Source organism: Protomyctophum bolini (assembly GCF_963924005.1).
Source record: "Protomyctophum bolini genome assembly, chromosome: 13".
NCBI lineage: Eukaryota > Metazoa > Chordata > Actinopteri > Myctophiformes > Myctophidae > Protomyctophum > Protomyctophum bolini.
Window position 1 is genome coordinate 29,695,788 of NC_137874.1, and position 21,034 is coordinate 29,716,821.

General features: G+C 40.4%; 1 protein-coding gene across 3 annotated transcripts in view; it reads left to right on the forward strand.

The window, feature by feature from the left end:
• nrg2a (neuregulin 2a) overlaps positions 1–21,034 on the forward strand; it is a 132,405-nt gene that overhangs the window by 104,322 nt on the left and 7,049 nt on the right. For 2 of the 3 annotated variants that reach the window (XM_080780846.1, XM_080780848.1), the window contains exons 4-7: positions 4,961–5,078; positions 10,829–10,887; positions 16,144–16,167; positions 20,750–20,852. In XM_080780846.1, the coding sequence (XP_080636972.1) occupies positions 4,961–5,078; positions 10,829–10,887; positions 16,144–16,167; positions 20,750–20,852 (304 nt within the window). The remainder of the gene's footprint in view (positions 1–4,960; positions 5,079–10,828; positions 10,888–16,143; positions 16,168–20,749; positions 20,853–21,034) is intronic. The other variant, XM_080780847.1, reaches the window with a different exon arrangement.

Below are 21,034 nucleotides of genomic sequence, written 5' to 3' on the forward strand. Positions count from 1 at the left end.
TGAGAACTACGATTTAGAAGGCATTTGTAGAATCAGCCTCAGGTCTTAAAGTGTTCGTTGTTATACAATTTACAATTACAATTTAGGCATTTAGCAGACGCTTTTAATCCAGAGCGATTTACATTAAGCAAGAACAAAAAAGCATGGGAATACATCACATAAAACATTTATCATGAAACATGCGTAAGCTAAGAAAGTAACAGTGGAATATCTATATAATGAAACTATACATGTAAACTATACATCTATACTACTATGCTATACATCTGTACTATGACTACATACAATGCAATTATAGTGCTGTCTACATAACATGCTATAAGTCTGTATCAAATGCTATCTAAGTCTACAGAAATGCTATCTAAGGGGGTGGGGTAAGTGCTATGGGCCATAGCATATACAAAGTCCCCTAGCTCCCTTTCCCCCTCTATTCCAAATTGCCCAAAATAACTAATCTACAAGCTCACAATGCATCACATTGAGACATGTTGTGAGCCTGCACGTCTGCTATTTCTGTGAAATATTCACCCCAGAATATGTTTAAAATATCTATGTTTTCAGAATGACGTTCACGGAGTAGTCACAGTCAATCATAGTTATATTATGCAGCACCATGTCTGCCTATAGGTATGTATACACCCAAACCACACACCTAATGTTCCTTGTGTTCCATAATCATAGGCAGCTCAAGGATGCTTTGGCAGATGTTTTGATTACAAAACGTTCTCACTGTGACAAAGTGCCATGCCTCGTGAGTCGTGGCTAATTAATGCTATGTCATACAATGCTGTCACTCGCCAAAAATAACTGATTCACGGATAGTGCAATTAGGTCGTACGGCGAAGTAAACATTCGGGCAGATGCTTTTCTCCTGAAAATAGTTGCTCACCCGGAACCCATAGCCTCTCCTTGAAAATCCCACCCTGTTAGCACATACCATGACAGGCTAGACTTTGGCAAGATGATTAACTGTGCTAAGTGGGAAATCAAAGTAGACACTTTTATTGCAAAGCAAACAGCCCGAGAGGGAAAAGAGAGTCCATGGCTTCATGTGCACTACAGAGTTCATGCTGTGATTTGTTTTTGTTGCATGTTGTTGTTTTTATCTACTAGTTGGGGTTTGGAGTCTCCACCCTATTGTATCAATAAAGGCCACCAATGGTGCCTTATGCCTTGTTGGATGACAGGCAGATGGTCTGCACAAAATAGAAGCCCAATACAGTATAGTATGGCATATGTTTTAAAATATACAAAATATTTCCCAAAATTGTCTACTATAAAACCAGAAAATATGGTTTTAAGTGGCAAAAAGTGTTTGCTTGAAATAAATATGAAATATTAATAATAATGTATGAAATATTATGTTGTGGCGATTTGGTAGAGTTCATCAAAATGTGAAGATATTTCTTTGGCCTATGGACTAAACTAGCATTACAGTATGTCCATGAGTACTATGTGTCCTGCTCCACAGCCTGCCTTCTTAATTTTTCCAAAGTCAAACAATCAGACAGTAAAAAGAAACCTGCTTTGGGGTTTCCCCAAAGGTCTTTCAACTACTCAGCAGCTCCTAAATACAGGCGAGTGCATTTAACTGTGGTCTGTTGTTATGGCAGATCTATAGCTTCTGGAGATCATGACCTAGTGATGAAACAGAAGAACAGTAGATGGAACAGATGGAAGAAGATTATTATTATTATTTTACCTAAGTAAAAATATCAATTACACACTCTAGAAATACTCTGATACAAGTAGAAGTCTGATATTCAAATGTTACTATAAAACTCTTTAGAAAAAAGCAGATCTACTATTTAATTTTATTTTATTAAAGTGTCCAATCACAACAAGTTCCTCAAAACACTTTACATAGAGTGACAAAGCTCTGTCGGTGTTTGCAGACCGACGGCCATCTGTCTCGACCGTGCGTTGCCACTATGTGTTGTGAGGTTATATATCTGCAAAGTTAATGTGCATACCTTTCAAAACTATTATTCCACTTTAGTGGCCATCAATAGTTTTTTGCCTTGGTTTCCCTTCTGGTATCTTTGATGTGGCTCATTACAAAAATAGGACCAAGGCAAAACTTGGTCTTTCCCTCTGTCCTTAATTGAGCAATATATTAAAATACTACTTCACCCGTCTTCATTATGCTCAATTGAAGATATAGTGCCGTTTCTATCTATCTGGTCTGTGTCTCAGAGGAGGGTTGTGGACAGCTCAGAAACAACAGTTTCTGAACCGAAACAACAGTTCAGAAACAACTGTTTCTGAACCGATGATTGCTTTGCAAATTGAAGTCCTTCCAGATCTGCAAGATACATGGTTTTAAAATCAACACCTAAAACTGCTTCCAGGGCTCTTTTGTTCGACCACAAACTGTTAAGAATGTTATTTTGGATAGCATATTATTGTTGTTTAGATTTATTGTTTACCTGGCATCCTTTCTTTGTGGCACTACATTGTTCTCTCTGCAACTCTACTTATGTGACTATTTACTTGGTTTATTGACTAGAGTTCATGCTTAATCGGCTTATTCCAATCTCACACTTGTAAGTCGGTCTGGGTAAGAGCATCTGCTAAACGCCTAAATTATAAGTTGTACGTCCCTTCTGTGTGAAATGAACCCGAAATGATGGGTTGTTAGAGTTGTTTTCACAAACTGGTCAACTGGTAAATTTAAACATCTAACTGTCATCTACGATGATAACATAATTTACAGATGAACAGTCAGGCATTATCATACCTCCTAAAAGCATAATACAGTATTATAAAGTATTATGCTTAGATTGGCCCATGCTTTAATGTGTTTGTAACTAGGTTTGTCATTCTGTTAGAACTTTCTGAGAGAGTTCAACGGTTCAGTTCAGGCTTGTTAAGGACAACTTAACAAGGTCAGGGAATTCATAAATCCATAACTTTAATCGAACAGAAATATCCAATATCCTAAATGTTTTCATCAATACTGTACGTTTACTTTATTGTAGCTCATGGACTAAAATTAGAAAGGTAATTATAATTTGACAGCTCTTAATAGTTCTGCTAATTCAATCAGTCTCTGAATGGTAAATGGTGCATTAGGCTATATCACCTTGATCCAAAGTAATCTGCAATGTGCATTACTGTATGTTACAGGCTCAGCCACACACCAACGGCGGGGAACGCCATGTAAGGCACCAACCTAACGGGAACAGTTAGGGGTTCAATGTCTTCCTCAAGGACACTTCAGGCCCTATCTTGTGCCACGCCTTACCCCTTATCCCTAAACTTATTTGCCATTTTTTACTATTTTGAAAAACATTTTAAAACAGTTCAACTAGCTGATCTACATCGTCACGTTGTGAGCTTGTAGATCAGCTATTTGAACTCGGCTATTAAAAGGTTTTTTTTAAATAGTAAAAAATGGTAAATAAGTTTAGGGTTAAGGGGTAAGGGGTGGCGCAAGATATAACCCTTCGTCACTAAGCCAAGGGGGGCTGGGAATCGAACCGAGAGCCTCGAACCGAGAGCCTGGCATTTCCCAAGCGGCGACTTTACCTCCTGAGTCCACTGTTACCCCAGGCTCTATCTTTTATTGTTTGAGCTCAGCCATAATCATACTCTTGAATTATTTTTTCTTTTATCAGAGGTGCTGGTAACCATATATGAACCCTAGCGGCCTTATTCTGGAGTGAATGTTAGGTCAAAATAGTAGATCTACAAGCTCACAACACATCGAGTCACAACATGTTGTGAGCATGCAGATCGGCCATTTTTTAGGCGAAGACTTTCAGAATGCAGGGGGGGATAAGGGAATAGCCCTGGTGGGAGTAGACCCCTGGGGGACCGAGTCAACTGAGAATATAGGCTGTAAGTAATGGATGTAGTGGACATCACGACCTTCTCATTCACAAAGGAAACTGTTAAATGTTTGGGGACACTGTGCTTGGTGTATTGTAATATAATAGTCGACTAAATGACCCGTGTGTGGGAATGTTTGGATACACTCCAGTGAGCTGTCACACCCTGGAGAGAGGCTGATATGCAGGCTGGCTGCAGGTGCACCGGACTACGATCAATCACCTCTCAATATGAATCAGGTGCACCGGACTACGATCAATCACCTCTCAATATGAATCCTATATGGAGTCGGAGTATCCTCCATCTCCACCTCTCTCAGCACTCCACCTCCCTCAGACTGCCTTGTTTTCATCCTGATAAGCAGGCTTCGTCCCAAACATGTTATATCTATTCAGTCTGGGGGATTAAGTGTAGTTACATGACATTTTAGGCCATTCCAAGGACCTGAGTCATTGCGTATACACTCCTACGCTATGTCAGGGAAATATTTATCTTTGCTCATAGAACTTCTTGAGATAGTGTCAACACTGCTGAGAGACACAATTAGATTTGTGGATGGAAAACTGAGAGGACTCATGAGTGTACAAGTGTATAATATAAGGGAGCAGACTCATGAAGACGCAGGTGGATTCTGCTTATGAAAAACAAATTAGTGATTCTCCCTTGCTAGTTAAACTACGACTCTGTGTATCACTGCTACTGTAAATCAAGATGTCTTGTATTTGATATCAGGATGATTCCAAAAACTAGGCTTCATGGGTCATCATTGCAACATGTTATGTCATGGGGGTCAAGTACTCCAGCAATAACAATTGAGTGTGACGCACTCATCTTATCCTACAGGGTTTTTATATGACTACTAGGTGATCATTGTACATTGTTCTTGAATTTGAATTCAAGTCATACAGTATTTTTTATATATATATATATATATATATATATATATATATATATATATATATATATATATATATATATATATATATATATATAATGGTACAGAAAAACTCTACTTTACATGCCTTCAGTGAAAATGTAATTGAAGTTCATTTTTAATGTGATGAACGTGTATAAACCCTCTCATCTTAATGTGTGTGTGTTTTGTTTCTCTCTCTGTCTTCCTCAGTAACCACCACAACGACATTTTCAGGCCATGCCGGAAAATGCAATGAAACAGAAAAGGCCTACTGTGTGAATGGCGGCGACTGTTACTTCATACACGGTATAAATCAGCTCTCCTGCAAGTGAGTGACCTCCTCTGTTACAATTCTAGGTCTTCACACATCACCCTAACATGGTGAAACTCTTTGCCGTTTTTGTCAGAGGCCAGGAATGCCACTGCGCTGCAGTCAGACACATCATTTCAGGAAACAAAGTAGAGGGTGGGGAGTAGAAACTGGTTAATGAACGTGTGATTTGTAGAAAAGAAAATGTGTCTATAACATGTGTTTCACGTCACATACAGTTTAGATCAATGCGGGTGGATTGATATCCATATCAGATTAATCTGCAAAAGAAAACAACGTTCAGAGGTGGAACAATATGCATATTAAAATTAGAGCTTAAACGCGAACGTTACGGGGTGGCAATTGCAGCCTCTGTGACCCCAAATGATGTCCCTGGGTGCAGCAAGTGTACAGTGCTTATGTTTCCTGGCTGGATCTGAATGAAAGCTAATTTCATGACGATTTCCCCCCTCTTAGCTCACGCATCCACGCCCAGATTATCCGGTCCACCAGCTAAAAGCAGTGTTTATACTAAAATAAAAGAGGCCACAATGTGTCATCACTCACCTTTTGTGGATATTTCTAATGCTGATAAGAGAGGAGGAGAAGATGGTGACGGAGCTCATCCTTTTTAGTCATGTTTAGTGTACAGGAAGCGTCCCCATTTAAAGGCCTTTCAAAATGTCATGAGTCACTGGTTTAGTGGTGAGCAAATATTTATGCCTGTTAGAGGCCCCCAATGAGGTAAATAGAATCACTGCTTACATTCAAGGCCCTTGGAAAAAGAAGATCAGGCCCCCACATCTCTAGTGCTCAGCGGAGAACCACGCATGTCCACTTCTCAGGATCATGTTTTTCCAGACATTTTTTATGTAACGTCAATGCTTTTTTGTGTGACGTCGAAAGAGTGTCACAATAGAGTAAAAGCACATCCATTGAAATGTTCAGTTCCTCACTTACCAGCATTATGAGCAACAGTAAACTGACGTGTGTGTGTGTGTGTGTGTGTGTGTGTGTGTGTGTGTGTGTGTGTGTGTGCGTGGGTGCGTGTGCGCTGTGCGTGTGTGTGCATGTTTATTTGTGTCATGCACAAGATCACATGCATGAACAAATGCACACATGAGGCACACATCCACGTGTGTGCATCGTTTAGATTGTCTGTGTGCACACGCTGGATTACCTCTTTCCCAGGTGTTTCGCCCAGAACGGACAGGGTTTTGAGGTTAGGTTCAGGCATTATTTCTGTGAGTTTAGGGTTCAGATTAAGGTTAGGGTTACATTTTGCACTAATTTTTCCTTCCTTGGATCATTAATATACTTTTTTGCCTAACTAGATTATCTTCAAAATACATTTTGCTGCTACTAGATTTTGTCTAAACCTCACACAAATCACTACACATTATCTTTTGAGTCTCAAACATGTATCATACAAACTTTAATTTGTTTCCAAAGTTTATGGGTCAGGTCTATTTTATAGTCCGATCAAATTTGAGTCAGATATTAAGCCAAAGGTGATTTTACCTAGACCCATAGGGGGCACCACAAGTGCTACAAATTAGATACACATGCTCTTGGGAGTCACATGACAATGACTGTCAAACATGTTTTTGATTTTCCATACTGTTTCCAAATTTAGTGGAGAGGATGAACATCCACTCAACCCAAAATTGGAATCACATGTTGAGGGGACCAGAGCTTTCACTTCTGCCCACAGGGGGCACAACAAATGCAAATTGTTCAACCGTTGGTATGTTGTAGAATCATTCATACCCTGCAGCTTCCTCAGGTCCTGACAGCTGCAACCCATGATTTACACAGCCCTAGGCAACCCCGTCTGGCGGAGTTGTGCACTCTGCAGAGAGCCCCTTTATAGTCGAAAAGTCACTTTAAACATTATGAAAGAAAATAATTAGACATTTTTTTATTTTTTTTTTGTAAAACCTGAATGATGTAGATAAGAGATTTAGAACTAGAAGTGTGTTAAATGTAAAAAGAGCTCTAGCTGCTCTCAGCTCCGAACATTTCTTTTGAGATAACATGAGTCCATTTACATAAATATATTGAATCAGGGAAGGAATTAAATTTTAGTTTTGGAAGGGAAATGTAAAATGTATTAGGCTACTGGTTGTTGCTGTATAACTATTTAAATTCTCCAGCTATATGGAACTGTCATAGCACACAAGCTCATGTGTTTTTGTTGTTTTGCTATTGTTGTGGACATATACTCATGTTGTATACCCTGGCTCATTACGGGTCATCATATTCCATGTGTCTGCTGGTGGCCCCTATAGAGCAGTTATATACATTGGCCCGGCCTTGTGCATTCAGCTGGCCTGAGGAACAGCATTCTACAAACAATGAAGACATGGCTGCAACAGCCCTTCTATAAGCTGTGTACAAATTGGAGAGAGCAATAACTCAATTGCTGCAGCTAATTCACTCACGGCCGGGGCATGGGTCCAGAGGAGTTGGATAATGCAGTGAAGGCCTGGAGGGATTTGTTGCCCCCAAGCCATCTCATTCGATATAGGCCAGACTTCAGCAGGTATTACGCTCTCACTGAACAAGTCCTGCAGACAAGCCGGGCTCCTTCACTTTACAATAGCACACTGGGTCTAAAAGTGGGGTCTGGGAAACCGCATGAGGCCTTGGGGTTCCGTGGTTGCCCCAGCAAAATTAGCATGGGTACTCTCTCCTGATTGGCTGAAATTGGCAACCCACCTGAACATGTGGTTTTCTGTTTATTAAAGAGCTGGAGAGATGAGGAGACTCCCGTTACTGAACAAATACTCTATGTAGAGCTCAACAAAAAGGTGTTTTTCTTTTAAATATGGAGTGCCGTGATTTTTTTCCACCCTAAAACATGATCATCAGGTCTTATTGTTGTATAAGGAGGTATAACTTTTTCAAAAAAGTGTACAGTATTTCTTAAAATGTTGTTTTTATGTGGGCACACCCACCAGTTCATTAAGTATGCCTGGTTTGCCTGGTGGGTGGTGATGGGTGGTGAATGATCCACCTGAACTGAAGCTGCACCCACAGCTGTGTTTGTATGATAAAGGGGGAGGGTTTAGGGGAGGGGCTGATAGTGTGATGTTTATATTGAATATTGAATATCGCTGTTTATTTCATTGGTCCGTTTGACTGTCAGGGTTCAGCCTCCAGGAAGAAACCCTATATGCAAAGTCAATACACCATTGCACATAAAAACGACTCCAGGGTGTCTAATGAAGTAATGTCACCTCATAGACACATGAAAAACTGGAAAAATACAAACATTGTGGCACTCCCTCTTTAAGCAAAACATCACTACCTTTTAAGAAGGGACACATCTACAGGGCTGTCGTTGCTCAACATTTGGTTGGGATTGGTGCAGATAACCTCAGATTGACACGATAACATCAGTATGAAAGTCAGAATTCAAGTTGGGACCAGTGGTTGAAGCTTGCATACCAGATATATAGTTAAATCCATGATAAAGAGGAGGGAAATCTAGACCTGTATAGTGTAGTGCTTTGCCAATATGAAAACTGGAACAGTCCCTTGCAGATCACGATCATTGAATGCTATAAACGTTTAGCACTACACGCCTGAGCCCTGGACTCATCACTTTGTGTACCGGTATAGCTTGAAGTTTTATATCATTTTTATTTTCAACTTGAGTCCGTCAGCATGTTATAAATTCTACAAGACAGCATTAATCATTCAAAGGGATTCAAAGAGAAGGAATTTCACAAGGCAAGACAGCAACCCTCCACACACACAAATATATTCAGGCCAGTGCTTTGGGAGCTCCCACCAGCATGGAAGTTTCAGTTCAGCTCTCCCTCTAAGGTCTCCCTACGGAGCCCCACACGAACATAAGTTATGCTCAATGTTAGAAAGGGGCTTGACCAAAAAAAAAGTTAATGGTGGAATTTATAGTATTATATTACAAATTCTTGCATTCCATGCCTCATGTGCTGTTTAACTTTCAAATGTCTCATTGGGATTTACTATTGTTCAATTACAAAATACCTTTGTTTTTGTATGACGAGACATGAGTCTGAATACCCATTCTTGATATCTGATACTGTATTGTACGTATCTGATATTTTTATAATTTAGAGCACCATATTAACCCTAAACTTTCTGGAAAGCTTCCCCTCACCTTCATAGGGGTATTTCCCAGCTAAACACATCACTCACCGTGAGTAATTTTGTATGGAATAACATAACACTCCAGGGAGGCATTATGTAAATCTAATAAATCATGGGCAATGACCTTTTACTGAATTGGTGTTCCAGTTAGCCCTGAGTGAAAGAGTGGAATGTGGGTACCCCTAAACAGGGGAGCTGCTGGTAAGATGGGGACCCAGTGACGTTTACACTGGACGCTACAGTATATTTAATAAACAATGAAATGTATGATCTATTGCCAAGATTCAACCGTCTATTGCTGTGTGTATGGTCCAAGGAAACTTTAAGGGCCTCCTTCAGCCCCAAGGTCCTTTTTGTGAATCCTGCCCCCCAACAGACCAGCCACACATCCTGAAGTTATTAGAAGAGAGTTGAGAACAGATGAGAGGACTAGTGGAGGAAACATTGTAGAAATGGGGTGATGAAAGAAAGGGTTGTGGCAATTATCATTAGACAAATATGTGTCCATATTGATCTGAGATGATCCAATCAGAATCAGAAAGACTTTGTCACACCTTAAACATACTTTAAAGTAAAACCAAGGGCAAAACACTTTTATCCAGCATGCACCGTCCTCAATCCTGCTGATCTTGAATCTGGTACTGCTTAGTGTCAATTCATGCAACAGGAATGGATCAAGTAAGGGAATGGCCCTTTGGTTAGTTACTATATATTTGTACGCACACTGAGTTGCAAATGGATATATGAACCCAGAGGATTTTACTGTGTGTATTCTCTGTCATCTCTGCTCTTGTCCAACCTCATCAGGTTCACACTATAAGCAGATTAACCCAATGGTCACTCTTAAGTACTTGGAAATGACCTATTAACCCTGACAATTTGTTTACCTACTCTCACCTGAAACATTTACATAATTTACTGTAACCTCAGAGAATGTCTACAACCACATGTGTAATTCCAGTAAATTCATAATTATACTGTGTACATGTATGTTTGTTTTGTTTTTCTTCACTTCTTGTATGTTTGTTTGTTTTTTCTTCTTTATTTCTTCACAACGCTTCTCTTACTCCCCTCTCCAGATGTCCGGATGGATACTTCGGCCCAAGGTGCTTACAGACCGAACCGCTGCGGTCGTACATGCCCAAACCTTTCAAAAGTATGTTCACCTGACAACCAGAAGCTGAGGCAAAAAGACAGTGTTGTCACTGGAATAACTCTAATGGACTTTGTCCGTTGACACCCCGTCCCCCCCCACCCCCCACACTCCCCAAACTCTCTTTCGCCTTTCTCTTTTTGTCTTTCTGTTTCTCAGGTCAACGCACGCAATGAGCTGTGCTCTGCACACAACCTACTACACAATGGTGTCAACCATGGGAACGCACACTCTGCTTCTGCTGTCCATTGTTGTGCTGTTGATCTAATTCTGTGTTTCTCTGCCTCTCTCTCTCTCCCTCTCTGTCTCCCCCATTTCCTGCACATATTCTCTCCTCTCTCTCAACACCCCCACCCACCCACTTTTGCTCTCTCTGTCTCTTCTCTTTCTCACCCCCCCCCCCCCCTCTCTCTCTCTCTCTCTCTCTCTCTCTCTCTCTCTCTCTCTCTCTCTTTGTGGCTTTTCTTTCCATCAGGTGTCCAAATGACTTTACTGGTGATCGCTGTCAAACCTACGTTATGGCCAGTTTCTACCGTATGTCCATTTCCTCTTCCGTCACTCTCTTTAAGACTCTGTCTCTGTCTTCTGTAGTGCATGCTACTAGTGACGTGCGTTGGTTTCTTGTATAGTCTCTAGTACTCTAGTTTAAAACTGTTGTGTCTGGTTACTCTGATACATAGTATGATAATTTAGCCCAGAGTTACAGATGGGTAAATTTACACTGAGGATTTTACTGTGTACATATACATATTAGGCCTGCATGCCATCTAGTAGTACGTTCTCTGTGTTGCATGTGTGCACCCCCACCACAGAGGTCAGCTTGTATGTGACAAGCGGCGAGCTGCATTTCTGAGCGTCCCGTTTTCTGACACAGAGTAAACGTTACATGCATCTATAAAAAGTCAAGCTGCATGTCACAATAATAGTCTAATGAGGCATCCATCTTCAATAGCCCACCTTTTACTAATGTAATAATGCTGCTTGGTTGATGCAATCAGCTTCGAACAAAAGTCGTGTATGGGCGCTATTAGTGCTGAGCCGTACACAGAAAGACGAGCCTAATCGATTACATTTACATTTGACATTTTTAGGCGTTTAGCTGACATTCTTATCTAGCCGGAGGAATACAGGTCTAGTGGGTACCTAAACATCAAAATTATTTTTATATATATATTTTTTTCTTCTTTTAAAAATATAATAATTAAATATAGGCCTATACTTTGGAAAATGGTCAGATATAATGTAAAGTATAATATAGCCTATGTTTTGAACAGGCACTGTCTGAATTTACGACTTCTTGTTAATGCCAAGACGATTCGCTATCCACAGGTCAATTTGTAGCAACTGAAGACATTAGGCCTTATTTTTATTTTATTTTCATTTTTTTTATTATACATAGTTGCCAACTATTCTGGTTACCAGCCAATGCAGCTGTACACCGAGCTTCAGTTGTTACACCGTCATCATTACAATCAATGCTATGGACTGCGAGGTGTCAGACTCATAATCACTGATGGTCTTGAAATCCAACACGATGTCTGCATACTAGCATTAATTTATAGGTTTACAGCAGTGTGTTAATCTAAAACTTTGTTAAGTTCATTGTTTGGCCTAAAAGGGCAAACAATTAAGTAAATTTGTAAAACTGATTAAACTAGCTGTTAACTAAGCCCATTCCATATTGAAGGTAATCTCTATATTCCAATAGTAGTCATTAAAAATGTTTGTTCAGTAAGAGTGGTCCCCGTCTCTAGCAGTAAGCAGACAATACATTTTCAGCTGGGTTACAAATTGCATCCTCTCAGGAGAGAGAACCCAACAAAGATGATTTAGCAGCTTTTGTTCCACTTCCAATTTTGTCAGCTCATTTATTTGTTTCATCACTTCCAATTGCACTTCTTTATCCTGCATCGTGAATGAGTTCTCTTTCCTGATTGGATGAAATTGCTATCCCGACCTAAAGAAGAGGTATTCTATAGTTACTATGGGAGTATAGATATATGGAACACAAAAATGTCACGTGCACCACCTTTAATTGGTTTGCAATAGAGTACCGAAGTCTGACGTCAATATCGGTTCATGTACTTTTTATTTGCATTGTAATCCCCATAGGAGGATTTTAGATCACTGAAGAACTGTGTTTGAAAAATAAACATGTCATCCCAGCCACTCATATGGATATGAAGAATTAACTGATTGAGAGAAAACGCTAATGTTACTGCTGCTGAATTAGTTACATTTTTGCTAGAAACAGACAGTATCAAATATGAGTGACTGACGGTCGTAAACGACACAGAGCCACCTCCCCGACAATTTCGCTTATATGAGATGATTTTAAGATGACCCCAAGTTATTCTCCATAGAGAAATTACTTCCGTGAACCAGGGGATGAGCGAGTGACATCAGGACTTCGGTGCTCTATAAGCCCACCAACAGCCAAAATGGCTTGAGTGGCCTGTGACCTGCCAACCAGGTGCTACAGTACAATATTGCATGTGTATAACTTTCTCATCAATAATTAAACCCTAGAGCCATTATATTAGTTGCACACTTAATAAGGGATATGCCAAGCTGGCATTAATGCACTGGCTTTTTCCACCACCACAATAGGGGTAATTTCTGCAGATCACTTGAATTAATCTTCACTTAATCTTGTACAATTCCTCTTTTCCTAGATTTCACTAATGTAGACCACCTTTTCCCATAAGCAGGGAAATTGCGTTAACACAGCAAAGATATTACCTGCTTTCACAAATATTGTTCATTAGCCCCAGTTCATGTACTATCTTAGAGTTCAGTGTTGAACAGCTCCACTAGCCTGGGGCAATAGATTTCAGCCCTACTCCATTCCACAGTGGCAACATCAGCAAACACGTCCATCAGCCAGAGAATTATACCCAGATTAGTGGAAGGATTCTGGAGAACGATGGCTCGACAGATGTTGCCTTTAAGCATTTGTCTTTGGAATGGTATCCACACAATGTAGGATCATCGTATCTGTAGGCTATCATCTCCAGGTTACTACATTCTTTTGTTTACACTTTAACGTCACTCTCATGTTAACTACTAATGGTATTTATTTAGTGGTGGGCGGCTTTCAAAGGGCAGTGCATGTACTGTAATCAACAGAGAATGACGTTAACAAAACATAAATTCAAGGGTCAGCCTTGTTTCAGATAAACACTTGAGGTTCCACTTAGCTTGGACACAGTGCTCTGAAGTCTTTAGAAGGCATTTAAAACAATTATATTTACATCATTGTTAAATTAACATAGATTATGTCAAAACATGAAATGCCCCATGAATTATTACAACATCAATGTGTTGGCATCATGTCTATGCAAGTCCATGTTTTGATTCAGTAAAGCTTACTTTACACTTAGTTGCACACCGGTGTCACGCACCGCTGTGAGCTTGTAAATCGTCTATTTTCAGCACGTATAACTCAGGCTTAAAACATAACATCTCAAACTGTCTGCCATTATATCTGCTTGCTGCTGCCTGTAGAAGTGCTTTACTCTCTGTATATCTCTGAGAAACAAATTGGGATATTAGTGTTATTCTTTTAATTTTGTTGGTGTATCATACTGACACAAATTATGGTGTAAGTTTAAATAGATAGATGTTTTTAGTGTTTTAGTAGTTATTCATGGCAGAAAATAACTACTGGCATGCAGGCATGCCAGTAGTTATACAGGAGTTTCTATTTCAAATAAATATACAGAATGTAAGACTGGGGCAGATATATGACTTGGACCTGCAAATTGGGCCTTTTAAGATGGAGAATTTGACTTCAGGATTTTTAATATGTGTCTTTGTTACATTCAGTTAAAACTCAATAGTAGATGATTTGAGCTCAGCCTGGAAGTGCAGATGTATTCCCTTTCCAAGGAGGGCATTGATCACAATTCGTCAACAGAGTGAGGCCCTTCTCATTACTGCTGTTAGAGTACAAATCAGTACATGCACAGACATTCAACAAGGATGAGCTGGATCATCCAAATAACATCATGTTTTAATTCATAAACATAACTCGTAAAACCAATCATAAAACCAAGAACGGGGAATCGTTAAATCAGAGGGAAAAAAATCGTAAAACTTTATTTACATGGCACTATATTAAGTCAGTTTACGAAGTGCTTTACAGCAAGGCATACACATTAGAAGATCAGGAAAAATAAAAACACGTAAAAATGTGACTGGAAAAACATAAGAGGCCACACGTAACCAATGTAATAGCTTATTTCAGTTTAATTTAATGAGGTGCTGCTATGAATGATAGTTTCCTCTTTCTGGAGGAGGGTGAGGCAGTAAAACACGTTTCAAAGAGCATACAGCTTTCCTCCCAAAAAAAGCACACGTGCACCTGCAAACAGACACACGCACACATGAGCACGCACGCACGCACACACACACACACACACACACACACACACACACACCCACCCACCCACCCTAGTGCCTCATCAATCCCATTTAGATTTTTTCGAGTCCCCACCTCCTAGAAGGGTGTCTCCCATTCCCCAGAGGTATCAGTGATGACCGTGCAGAGAGAACAGAACAGCCTCAGCTCCTTGGCCATAAGGGCTTGGCTTAACAAGAGCATGTTGTCATAACAACAGCTGGGATTTGCTGCAACCCAAGTAAAAGCGAGTGAGCTGCCAGAGATATGGGCTCAGCTGTGTCGGCACAATCTCCCCGTGGCCTCCCTTTCCCACACGCGGCAGAATCCAACCTCCAAAACGTAACATAGCTTCTCTACTTGAGCATTGTTTTAATTAGCCGTGTCTGTTAATTTCATGTGATTGAAGTTATTGGTAATCAAGAAAAGCCAGATTTTTTTGTTGCCAGCAAAGGTGTCGTTTTTGTCGAACAGCACAGCACACAACACCACTGACCTGGGCACTGGTCAGTGGTGACCCAAAGATCAGACAAACATGAGAACAGGAATCCACAGAACTTTTACACTGACTCTGGTTCTATAATGTCTTTTACTGTAGGTGCAGCATCACCTAGAATTACTCGTATTTTCAAATACACACGCAAAATTATAAGCAGCAAGATAAGTGGGGGAAAGCATAGAAATAATGCATGTCTTCAGAATCAGAATCACTTTTACTGGACACATGTACAGCAAGGTACACTACAGTAGGTTTGCACATAAATAATGTTGAGCACAAGATTAGCACTGGACTGTGTTGAGGCATACAGTACAGCAGACGGAAATATCAGACAAAAATATCTAGACGGCTGAGCAGAATTTGATTTGGAGTTACTGTAACTGTTAACAGAAAGCTTTATATTTCAATAAACCTCTTATGGTCGGTGTCTGTACCAGTAATTTGCGAACAATATTCCACGTACAGTAATCCAGATTATAGGGTTTACCCAGACTCACCCTTTGCCCTAGAAACGTATTTACTTAACAGTTGTACACAATATAATCCATAGTGTTAATTTAACTCAGAGAGTGTGCACAAAAGACTATTGTGTAGCCTACGGTCGAGCAATTCAGTAATTCGGGTAATTGGATCTGTGGTGCTGTAGCATGCTGTGACTGTTTCTGCTGGCTGGATGTCTAGATGCTTGTTGAACATGGTCCGTGTCTTACTGATCTTATTGGTCCGACTGTTATTGACTCGCCCGGTGTTTTGACGTCTCAGTTCTATTTTTATACCTGTCCCATGTCTTTGAACTGTACTTTGAAAGGTGTCCTTCTCTCTTAATCTGTGCTTTTTCTTTCCACTTTTTTTTTTTTTACTCTTCCAAACTGTCACCTCTGCAATGCAGAGCATCTTGGGATTGAATTTATGGGTATGGAACAATCCGTCTTACGCGTAGCTACTAAAGTAGATTACCCTCATTCTGACATGTTTCCATTTCCCTCCAGTGTCCGTGGAATGTGCTCGAAAAAAATAATTGCAAACAAATCCAATAGACTCCTGATTAACCATTCAATCTTTCAGTCAATCATACAGTAGTCTCTCAAGACAGACTGTTGCCTCGCGTCAACTAGTCTGTCGGCAAGCAGTAGAAAGAAACGTATCACTGGCCTACAAGTATGGACGCTGTAGTTCAGGAAGTCAGCCGCGCAATCACCCAATCACATTTAGTGGGCGGGATTTACATGTGTGTGCAGCGAGGACATTTCGTCCCACTGGAAGCAAACCTACACGCTTCCATTATTATTGAACATGGCTTCCTCTGGTCAACAAACAACACCAAATAAACCTATTACGAATGTATGTAGAGTTTGTGGAGATTATTTAAAGTATGGAGTAAAAGGACAAGTATTTAATTTATTCACAAATCAGGGATTGGAGACTAGTTTGGAAGCTATAACCGAAGAACCTGTTGTTGCAGACGATCCACTGAAATCGATTTGCTTAAGCTGCAAACAATTGTTGATGAAATATTCGCGCACCAAAGAAATTTTGGAAAAGGTTGGCGATTCGGTCAAATAACTGTATGACCGAAACAATGCTAGACATAAGCGTTGTGCAACTGCATCTCCATCTCACCTAAAAAAAACGGGGAAGTGCTATCTAATGTTGTCCTATGTTGAACAAATAAGTGTAAACTCCGTCAAACTAAATGTAATGTAAACTGTGTACAGTACAAAGTATGAATAAAAGCGTTGGTTATGATTAAGTGTAATTAACTTCAATCAAATGCGTTAATTGTGTTGTGTGCTAATATTTACGTTTCCCAACAAATGACCCCTTTATTTAAGCAACTTCAGAACAGTCCGTGACGTACAAATATAACGGACGTAAAACAAATGTATTTTGCAGTACAAATTAAAGTTATAAACGCTTTGGTTTAGTGTTCAATCTGAAAGTGAATTGATTTGGAAACCGCGGGGGCTCCTTTTCACACTGTTTCACAAATCACATTAGGATACAAAGCCTTTCAGACGTGGTATTATCTATATTTTTGCTTTAAACTTTGAGAAGGGGTCCATTACGTTTTACAGGTCAACAAGGACCCATTATCTAGTGTAATCAATGAATATAAATCCTCTTACATTAGCTACATTTATTGTCTAAATTTCAAATTGTGTTGCATATTTATAATAAACTTGATTTAATGGATGGTTGGGTCCATATGATCGTTTGACAGTACTAAAAGTACATTCAGTGTATTTTATTTTAGACACTAATCCCTTAAATACTCAGCACTTGATCAAAATGGGTGATCTATAAGGTCACAATACTAGCACTGAGATGCATTGACTCGTGAGTTTAAAGCTGGCTGTTTTTCTGCATGCCATGATGCAACATGCATAAGTAGTAGTACACATGGTTAAATTGTATTTTCTAGCATTATTATGATTAAATGTTAATAAACGGCATGTTTTCAGAGTCTGTAGATGCATTCTGCCCAGCATATGCTGCAGAAATGCCTCGCTCCGTCAACATTTTCACTTGCTCTTCCATTATAGAAATGAGTGGGCATATAACAAAAACGATAGCGTCCTTTAGCCATCTCTCTGGAAAGGCTTCGGAAAGTAGGGAACACACCGTTGGCCAAGCTTGATATACGAGGCTTTTTCCAAAACCAGTAGGTAAACATAATAAAACATCTCGTCGATCGATTAAATATTTCAAACAAATGTGCTGAAGCGGTTTGATATGTTCAACATTGTGTAGAACAGCAACTTTTCCTCCTCCGTTACATCCATGTTTTGTTCCGCAAAGGAATGGTTGAAAGTAGGAATGAAAACAGTGCGACACAGCGGTAGTAGTGGAACTCGGCGGAAAAGCAAGGGCCTTTTCCGGTTGATCGAAATTCTAAACAGACGTTGCCCCCAGAGTCTAATTTCGAGGAACAACAGCGGAGGCGCTGTTTTCCCGAATATTTGACGATGGGATTCTCAGATTGATCATACAGTAACTCATTCGAGTGAAAACTTTGTCTTGATCGATGCAACAGACCCCCTTCCCTCCATCAAATAATTATTAACATGGGTGTCTTCAGCCTGCAGCTCTCGCATGAAAGAATTAAATTACTTCTGAGAATGGCGTCCGAGGACCCCAGGTCTCTTGGGGGGGGTTCCAGGAGGTCCCCATCTAAATGATTGACAGTAGAAACTAAATGGACCCTTATGGGTCTGTAACTCTGAGAGTGTACAAATGTTTGTACACTCTCAGAATTAAAATAACACTGAGGATTTCACAGTGTAGATTGCCGTCCCAGACCACATCAAATAGGGGTCTGTGGCCTCATGCATATCAAACTGGGGGTCCTTGAAATTAAAAAAGGTTGAGAATTACTCAGACTCACAATTCGATGTGGCACAACGTAATACTGGCAATCCATGGCTTAAAATAAATAATTGTGTGAAAGCTGCAATCAGGACACCCACTGTTTTCCTCTCAGTGTCTCCAGCATATTTCCCTGTGTTGTACAGTAGGTTTAGTTTCATGCCCTTTTATGTTCCTTTAGCGCTGTTCTCCTCTCTCTCCCAACCCTGTAACAAGCATGCTATTCTAGGTTTACATTCACCAGCACCACCCACAACCTCCATCATCTCCTCTGCTCTTCTAAACACCCATCCATCCCCATCCCTCAATCTTACGCTTTTAGTGTCCGTCTCCTCCTCTTTTCCCTTTTTTATGAGGCTTCTCTCTTGTTGTCGCTTTTTTATTCATCTGTGACCTTGCCCCATCCTTCTTGCATCCTGACATCAGTATGGTTTAAATCTGCGGTAGCTTAGACTGTGTGTGTGTGTGCGTATGCGTGTGCATGTGTGTGTGTGCGTGCGCGCATGTGCGCGTGTATGCACAACACAGTGTGTGTGTGTGTGTGAGTGTCTTTATAAATAGATCTGTGTGTTATGGTTTGATTTATACTTCAAGTAGCAAGAAGCATGCTGTGCTATATTTAGAAAATAAAGAATTCCTCTGTCTTCCTCTGATGGCCCCTGTTTTCTGTCACCTTTTCGTCAAAAGCAATTTCACAGTTTTTTCAATTCCTGCGCTGTTGAAAATCTGTCAGTATTCAGCAAATGTTGCGAACTAATTCAACTTAGGCCCCTCGGCACCGAATCTTGTTGGCCATTATTGTCAAAGAAATGGCACATTCTCCAGGATGCCAACCAACAAGGCGAGAGGCCTCCATCCTCCTCAGATGGAAGGATTTGTACAAACACAATTCACAGCTACTACATTATTTATCGCAGACCACCGAGGTACTCTTTCACTCACTCTCAACTAGGGAGACGAAAATTCCTCTTCGGCTCAACTGTGCACAAGTACTTTGAATCCCAATTTATACATCATCGTGGCGGTGTTGCGGACCAAAAATAGCAGATCTAGCAGTTTTCAACGCCGTCGTTCTAAACTCTCTCACTTACAATTGGATCAAAAAACATTACAGTAATGTAGCTGAGGGCTTTACTGTGTTGTCCCCCTTCTTAAATGATGTTGACAGAGTGAAAGGGTGCTCGACGCTTTACATTAAGATACCCCAATTATGTCTGTCAGCATTATGGCCATGTTGACGAGGCCTTCTGTGCTGTGGATAGAAAGGAATCAGCCTGTTTCCGTTTCATGGGAAACTGCAGAGTAGCAGATTTCATCCTGCTTTCTGACAATTTATGAAACCATGCCATTTTCAATTGTATGCAGCTGCCCGTGCACCGCGTGTGCTTTGCAGTTCCGAGCAATCTTCAGTTCTACGTTTTTTGTAAATATAATTATGGAATTATAATAATCCTCAATTACGGAATTATAGATAGCGTTGCCCTTAGCCGCTTTGCTGTCGTGCATAAAGTGAATTAGTTTATGCCGTTACTGACAGAATACCGATGTTCTAAAATAAATTCATCCAAAACGTGTTACTACTAGGGCCCCCCTGATAATAACACTGCCATCTCCCTCACACACCACCCTTCCAATCACATAATCTTAAAACTCTATGACGTTACCTTGTCCAAACATACAAAGAGGAAGACAAAGGAACCTTCATACTAGAGCAGTGGTTCTCAGTGTCGGGTCTGGAGACCCCCAAGGGTCCTTGTGGTTTCCAAGGGGGTCCCCAGCTAAATGATTGACAGTCAGGAGTCCAATGGAGCCTTACTGGTCCATTCGGTTCCATTTGTTCAAATCAACCGAGGATACGATGTAGATCCCAGAGATAAAAATGGTCTCTCCTTGGAAGAAAAATAAAAAGGCTGAGAATCACTGTACTAGAAGATAGACCCGTACTAAAGAATGAATGAATGAAAACATGCATACTTCAAGACACTGACCTTATTTTCTCCTCCTGGCTGCTTCTCTCACTGTTTGTGTGTGGCGTTGGTGTGTGTGCGTGTTCGTGTGTGCGTGTTCGTGTGTGCGTGTGCGTGTGTGCGTGTGTGCGCGTGTGCGTGTGTGTGTGTGTGTGTTCACAGAGGCAGAGGAGCTCTACCAGAAGCGGGTCCTGACAATCACGGGTATTTGCGTGGCTCTGTTGGTGGTGGGCATCGTGTGTGTGGTGGCCTACTGCAAAACCAAGTACGTGATCTGGTTTTACTGGTACTATACCAGTATGCTTTCCAAATGGTTTTTAGATCATTTCAAGTTAAATCGGTCTGAATTCCATGTACAATTACAAATAAGTGTATTCGTTATTATATTATTAATATTATTATTAGTTGCGACCGCACGTCGCATTTACTATGAAAACGTCCATTTCC